At 33.6% G+C, this 7,444-nt stretch overlaps 1 protein-coding gene across 1 annotated transcript; it reads right to left on the reverse strand.

Annotated features, from left to right (window-relative positions):
* Positions 1-1,779: 1,779 nt before the first annotated feature.
* LOC114081141 (olfactory receptor 8U9-like) lies at positions 1,780-2,736 on the reverse strand. Its single transcript, XM_027922721.2, has one exon. The coding sequence runs from the start codon at positions 2,734-2,736 to the stop codon at positions 1,780-1,782; it is 957 nt and encodes a 318-aa protein (XP_027778522.2).
* Between the last annotated feature and the right edge of the window lie 4,708 nt (positions 2,737-7,444).

The following is a 7,444-nucleotide window of genomic DNA, read 5'->3' on the forward strand; positions in this document are numbered from 1 at the left end:
CTCTAGTCTTTTTTGCATTGTCTTACATGTGTGCTTTTGGAGGATACCTCATATCTAAACCATAACGCTAATTATGTTTTTGATCAAGAAAAAGACATGTGAGGGACTTCTGGAATTGTGTGACAAGGACTTCCAGGAATGCATCCCTACATAAAATCAAGAAAAACACTGGTACACATTTGAAAATCTCATTTTCCAGAATTCTTGGAATTAGTCAAATTTTAAAAATAATGTGAAAAATCTTTATTCAAGTAAAACTGCATGAACTATTCAAAAAGGCAGTGTTTGTGGTGTTTGGACACTTGGGCATTTTGAGCATATTCAACATTTAAACTATAGAACCACACGTTATAGGAAAGACAGATTTTCCAGAATTACCCCCAGAAAAGTTACTGAGTAAACAAATAAAAGCAATAAAACCCACACCAATATCAAATAGGATGAGCAAAATAAAAAACTGGTGGGGGGGCTGTGTGCCAGGGTGTATGTATGTGTGTGTGTGTGTGTGTGTACTTGTTTATTTAACAAATTAGGAAGTAAAATATTGCAAAACAAAAGAGTCCAGAAGTGCTGAAATAAAGAAACATAAAAGTATAAATAATTTAGAATATAGTTAGTGAAATAACAAACATAAATTCAATTTCACCAATAATTATAAGAAATATGAATTGATTAAATACTCTAATCAAAATGGCAGAGTATTGAGTTTATTAAAGAGTCAAGATTTCTGTTCTTAAGAAACACCAATCATACTAAAAAAGACATATAAACTAAAAGTATGCAATTCTAATCCATGCAAATAACAACCAAGAGAAAGCTGAAATTGTTATACTGAAGACAGTGGGAAAAATATAAGACTTTAAGAAAATAATCACCACCAGAAAACAGAGTTTAGGTAACAGGAGAAAACAAGCAAATTTAGTAATTATAAATTCATGCAAAAATGATAAATGAACCCCCAAATATCTGAGATAAAAAACTGACAGACAAGAAAAATTAAAACAAAATTAATTGGGATTTTATCTATAATACCAATCTTAATAGGTAGAACAAAGAGAAAGAGAAAACTAGCAAGGTTCTAAAATTTTGAGCAGCACTAACAATCAACCAGGTGACAATATAACAATTGTTAAGCATATAGTGGTTCAGAACACACTTTCTCAGAATTGCCATTATAACAATTGTGGCCTGGATAAATCTTTGCATGAAGGACTATGCTGTGCTTAGTAGAATATTTTCATCACATCTGGCCTTCCCCTCTCTGTAAAAGTAACATTCTTTGACACCACGCTCTCATATGAAAATCAATAACAATTGCAGGCATTGCCTAATCTCTGCTAAGGGAAAGATCATCTTCAGTGGAATGTCTGGGTCAGGTCATTATTTGTATAATTTTATCAGAGAATATCATTCCATTTAATTTGGAATGTATTATTCAAATTCAATTTTGAATATAATGTTAAAGCACTCATATAATCCTAGACTAGGCATTTGGGGTGCCTTTGCTTTTGTCTATTATAGACAAATATCTAGTTTTATACCTATTGGATGAGATAATTTTTTAAAAAACATTTTTTAGGTGAGAAATTACAATGTAAATCATTATGGTATCCTCTACATGTGAAATAAGTCAAAATTACGTACCAAAAAATACAGAGAATGATTTCACTTTTTAGTGAACAGATATTTATTGAATATCAGATACGACAAAGTCACCATAGCTAGTTTTATTAATGAGGAAAAATAGGATGAAGGGAAGCCTATTTTTGTTTATTGAAGTTATTTTTTTAGTTTTATGGACACACAAGCCTGTTGTCTGTTCATGATTTTTTTCAGAGCCTCTTTCACATCCTTGTTCCTGAGGCTATAGATCAAGGGGTTCAACATGGGGATGATCACTGTGTAGAAGACGGAGGCCATTTTATCTGTGTCAAGGGAATGCTTAGAGCTGGGCTGTAGGTACATGAAGATCAAGGTCCCATAGAATATGGTCACTGCCAGCATGTGGGAGCTACATGTGGAGAAGGCTTTTCGTCTCCCCTCAGCCGAGCGCATCCTCAGGATGGAAGAAATAATGAACATGTAGGAGACAAAGACTATGATAACAGAAGAGATGAATGTGACACCAGCACAGGTCAAAACCCACAGCTGTTTGGAGTGTGTGTCTGAGCAAGCCAGTCTGAGGAGGGGCATGTCATCACAGTAGAAATGATTGACAGTTTTGGAGTGGCAGTAGCAGAGACGGAAAGTAAGGATGGTATGAAACAGTGCCATCAGGAAGCTGAAGCCATAGGGTACAGCTATAAGCTGAATACAGGTAGCTGGGGACATTGTGATCATGTAGAGCAGAGGGTTGCAAATGGCCACATATCTGTCATAGGCCATGAAAGCTAGTAACAAGCACTCAGATACCATGAAGCTGAGGAAGCAGCCTAACTGTGCAGCACATGCACTGAAGGATATAACATTTTGTTGGTACAAGAAATTCCCAAGCATTTTGGGTGTGATGACAGAAGAGTAACAGAAATCAACAAAAGCCAGGTTGCTAAGGAAGAAGTACATCGGTGTGTTGAGTCTTGAATCTGTTCTAATGACCACGATCAAACCCAGGTTGCCTACTGCAGTGAAAAGATAGATGGATAAGAACATCACAAAGAGGGGCATCTTCAGCTCCTGGCGATCCGTGAGGCCCAGGAGAATGAACTCTCTCACCTGGGTGCAATTTTTCTGAGCCATGTGCCTTCAGGAATCAGGATGGAGAAAAAGAGAGAATAGTTAAGTCCGAATTGTGTATTTATAGTATGATTACCCTAAATGGTGTTTTTGTACTTTGATATCTTGTAAAGAGGTTTTTGTGTGTTTGTTTTTCTCCCAGTATTAAGGATTGCCAGCATTTGGAGATTTTGGAAATACGATGGGAAGCTGAAAGAGATATTTGTGGGAAAGAAATATTTGTTTTCCTTAAGTTCATTGTTTATTCAAAGATAAGTGTGGTGAAGTGACTTTGTTTTACTCCTCAAGTTATTTAAATGTATAGCCTGACTTGTTAAATTGCTATGGTTTCATTGAACAGATTTGAAATTTACAGCATAAACTGAAACCTCTGAAAGTTGCATCTCTCTGACAGATTTGTTATTTTGCCTGTGTGAACAAATCTGCTCATTGTCCCAATGTTGACAGAGATATGGTTTTGCATTTTTCTATTTTATATTAATTGTACTTGACACATAGGCAGTCAATTTGTAATATTTTTTAATGTTACTAATTCAAATATTGAAAATAGACAACTTCTTGGAAAACACAGCATGGTATATAATAGACTTTGTTTTATCTTACTAAACTTAATGTAAATATACTCATGCCCATTTTACAAATGACACAGAGGTGAATAAAATAGCAAGAACATCAGACAACCATTTTAAGTATAGTTGGGTTTCAAATCCATGTTTTGTAGTCTGGAGTGCACATTTTTCATCACTTTGTTCTCTACATAAATTTCCTATTTATTCTAGTATTAGAAACCTAAATTATTTCTAAATATTTATTTACATAATATACTACCAACATTTCTAAAACATAAGGTAAAGGAATGATAAAAGAGAATTATTCCTCACATAAGTTTATAATATATTGTAAACTAGGACAAAACTTATATTTGTTTTCCAAGAGATGTGGAATTTTTTCTGTAAGTTAATTTATAAATTAGATTGTGTCTCTTTCCAGGTTTTCTCTTTTGTTAAGAAAACATAGGTTTGAATTACATCTTGCATATTTTTTTTTGTTTTCCTACTATGTTTGAAGTTAAACATTTTTCTACATTTATTCTTAATCATTTTAGCTAATTTCCATAATTAAATTATTGGACATCCAAATAATGTGAAATATTATAATTTCCCTACTGTTTTCTTCTCTCCTTTTCATTTTCTCTCTTTCCAAAAAACAAAGAAATTTCTTAGAAAAACTCATAATTTGCTCTTCATATTGAGCAATTACTTTATAATACTAATAAATAATAATAAATTCACAAATAAAATAAAATCTGATTGTTCCTCACAGTTCTTCAGAATATACTTACAGCCCTTGTTTACTTACAGCTGTTGTTTCATTGTCAATAACACATTTTAAGTAATTTTAGTTTTATTTTTCTAATCAATGTTTATTGAGCAAGTAATAACTTTCTAGAAATACTAATTTAACCTTGATTTTACCCTAAACTAATTGTGCTTCTTCTTGAACTCTTAATACACATTTAATGTCTAGTTATAGCAACATGGAAATTTTAGGAAATAAGGACCTAGGAACCCTTAACTTTCAAATCTCTAGTTGTCATGTTAAATAAAAAATGAAGTTCAATTTTAAGCAAAAATAATAAAATAAATAAAAACATTAAAAATAAAAAACTAAAAAGAGAGAAAAAGGGGACAAAATGAAAATAAATTTTTTCTTTATATTGCTGCTCAAACCAAGAAACTTCTGTAGAGCAATAACTGTCTAACTCTAACATTTTTGATCACAAGTTACACAAATAAACACTTGCTCTAAGCAGGCATAGAGCTAGTAAATATGTCCAGAAGAATACTCACTCCCAGAATGCACAGACATATTCTTTTGTGTTACTGTAATCTGTTCTATGTCTACGTAATCAAAATTATTTTTGTTAGTATCTTAAAATTTTTATGTATGATGTACTAGTAGTGAAAAGCAAAGTTTTGAATCTGCCCTCTAATCTACAACACACCACACCTTTTTCACTGAGCGGAAACTGAATTGCATGTACATGATGCCCAAGTGGCTTCCAGGCTGCTCTATTATAAAAAAAATAGATATTCTGGGCTTCACATTTCCCTTAATGATGTCCGGGTGCTGCTTCCTTAGGAGGCAATTTTAATTCATGTGCTCATCATTCAATAATACATAGTGAGAACTATTAACATCCAGATAGGACATGGAGTCTGAAGAAAGAGCCAAGAAAAGCACATCAACTAGACCAGAAGGAAAAAAAAAAGCTCTATCCAAAGTTCCTTTATTTTTTCTCATCTCTTCCTAAATTTTCTTTTTCAGTTTTAAAACACAAAACTGTGAAATTTGTGCATGAAATGCATTCGATTTGAAAAGTAGTGCTTACTTTTCTTTCAAAGTGGAATATATTCTTTCAACCTACTCAGGTAGAATTTGCTTCTTTGTTTCCTCATAATGGGTCCATATAGAGTCAGGCTGCATGGTTTTGTTAGTGTCTGTCCCAAAGGATCTTCCTCCAGAGAAAGAGAAAAACAATGTTATCAAAAATATTAGAATACCTGTTCCATTGGGACTTTTATTAATGTGAATCCCTGATTTTAACTGCTAAAAACTCTGCATTTAGTGTGTCATTTAAAAATATTTTTGTTGTATTAAATTATTAGTGTCATTCTTCAAATTTGGCTTTGAATGGAACATAGAAATTATCTTTTACAAAATCTTGAAAATAGCTTTCTATGAAAAATGTGTACACTTTCTTAAAGGACCCATCCTCAACACTGTCTGAACAAAACATTTGGTAAATCTCTGGGCATGTGCTTAGCTTTTTGTAGCTCTGAACTCATGAGTTAGTCCCATACTACAATATGTATTTCCTCACTCTTACATCTCATCATAAAGCTTATAAAACACTGGGTCTTGTAATAAAAAATATAATAAAACCAGTGGACACAGGTTGACTCTTCTGGTAAACAACCATAGTGAATTAAAGATTTTTTTCTAGTAGTTAAACTGGATTGATATATTTGTACTTAACATTTTAAGTATTAACTTTGAGTGGATGTTTACCAAAGCACACCATATAACCCCATTAATGTTTACTTTTAAGTGGATATATGCATTCAATATTAATTAGGTTTTGTAAATTTCAGAGAAATAAAAAGATTCTGAGAAACTATGGGTCTCCTTGCTTATGGAAGTATCTGCTATAGCTGCTAATTCTTAAGATAGAGCCATTTACCAATAATCCTATAATAAAAAAGAGGAAAATATCTAGCATCAACCATAGAATTTGTTGCAGTTTTAGTTTAACTGGTAAAACAAAATTTCTCTGGGATGTTTCATATTTCTTCTCCATACATTGAAATTTTTTAGACCTTTATTTTATTTATTTATCTTTATGTAGTGCTGAGGATTGAACCTAGGGCATCAAACATGCTAAGCAAGCACTCTAGTACCCAGCTACAACGTCAGCCCACGCATTCAATGTTTAGAAGAAAAGTCTGTGATTAACTTTCTAATTAGTAGAGAATAATTATTAATTATGAGTATTTATGCCCAATGTCTTCTGTTCTCATCTATAGTTTCCAAAAAGATACCCTAGTGAAAGGAAGTACCAAGTGGGTTTTATCAATTCCCTGTTTGCCTGTTTGGAAGAGGGATCAGCATTGCTGCCCCTTGTGTTGGTTCCCAGTAGAATTACTTATAATGGCACACAGTGGCTGTAAGGAACTGATTGAATTGTAATGCCCTGCCCAGGCTCACTCAGCTGCTTTGTAGTGAGTCAAGACTACAATGACAGTACTTTTTTCGTTGTTTAAAATAACTGTTTGCCACTGCAGAATCACTCCTTGTACTCTCTGCCAGGACCTCCACACTCTGGCCACACTGCTGTACTGGAAGAACCTGAACCAGTGTTACCCTGTTCTACTCTCAGGGTTTGTGAACCTGCTACTCCCTCTGCAAGGAGCACTTGTTCTCCACACAGACCCAAGCCCAGCTCAGAGCATTTTTGAAAGAGAGTAATATGTAAATATAGCCTCTGGCCATTTTCTTGAATTTAATACTCTGTAATTTTGTCATTCATGGAAAAAATAATTGTATCAAAAACCAGCATTCCCTCAAGGGCTTGGTATTTAATGGAGCTATGAAAAATGTCATTCCTAGAAATTAGAAGACTATCCATGTGTAGATGAATCTGATGATTGATTTTTAATTGTGCTATCAGAAATAGCACAATTGTTATTGTTATGATTGTATTTAGAGCAAAACATCAATAATCACTCCTTCAGTATATCACATATACCGCAGTATGTTACTTGTTTTTCAAAAAGTAACAAATTTCATTTCCTATGAAATCTCTACTGTTTTAGTTTCCAGTTCTTTGCTTTTCCAGATAAAGAAACAGTAAAACACCAATCTATTTTTCATTGAAATGGTAAAATCATTAGACATCTTGGAATAGCATTGTGTGGTGTTTCAGTAACTGCAGTACAAATTCAACTCCTGTGATGAGGAATCGAACAAAAAAATCATGCAGGAGAAACACTTATTCTTACATCTGTGTCATGGTATGGCAGAACTGGAAGATGGGGCTACTAATGTCCTGAATCCAGGACCCTGCAGGACCACATAGTTTCCCTGGAATCTCTTCAGGGAAGTCCAGGGGACTCTCCTTTGAAGAAGGAACCTTAGTAGTCTCCATACT

The sequence above is a fragment of the Marmota flaviventris genome, chromosome 9 (genome assembly GCF_047511675.1).
Source record: "Marmota flaviventris isolate mMarFla1 chromosome 9, mMarFla1.hap1, whole genome shotgun sequence".
Classification (NCBI taxonomy): domain Eukaryota; kingdom Metazoa; phylum Chordata; class Mammalia; order Rodentia; family Sciuridae; genus Marmota; species Marmota flaviventris.

Bases quoted from the DNA above. Each gene is read 5' to 3' on its own strand.
- LOC114081141 (XM_027922721.2), bottom strand. From the start codon at position 2,736: ATGGCTCAGAAAAATTGCACCCAGGTGAGAGAGTTCATTCTCCTGGGC.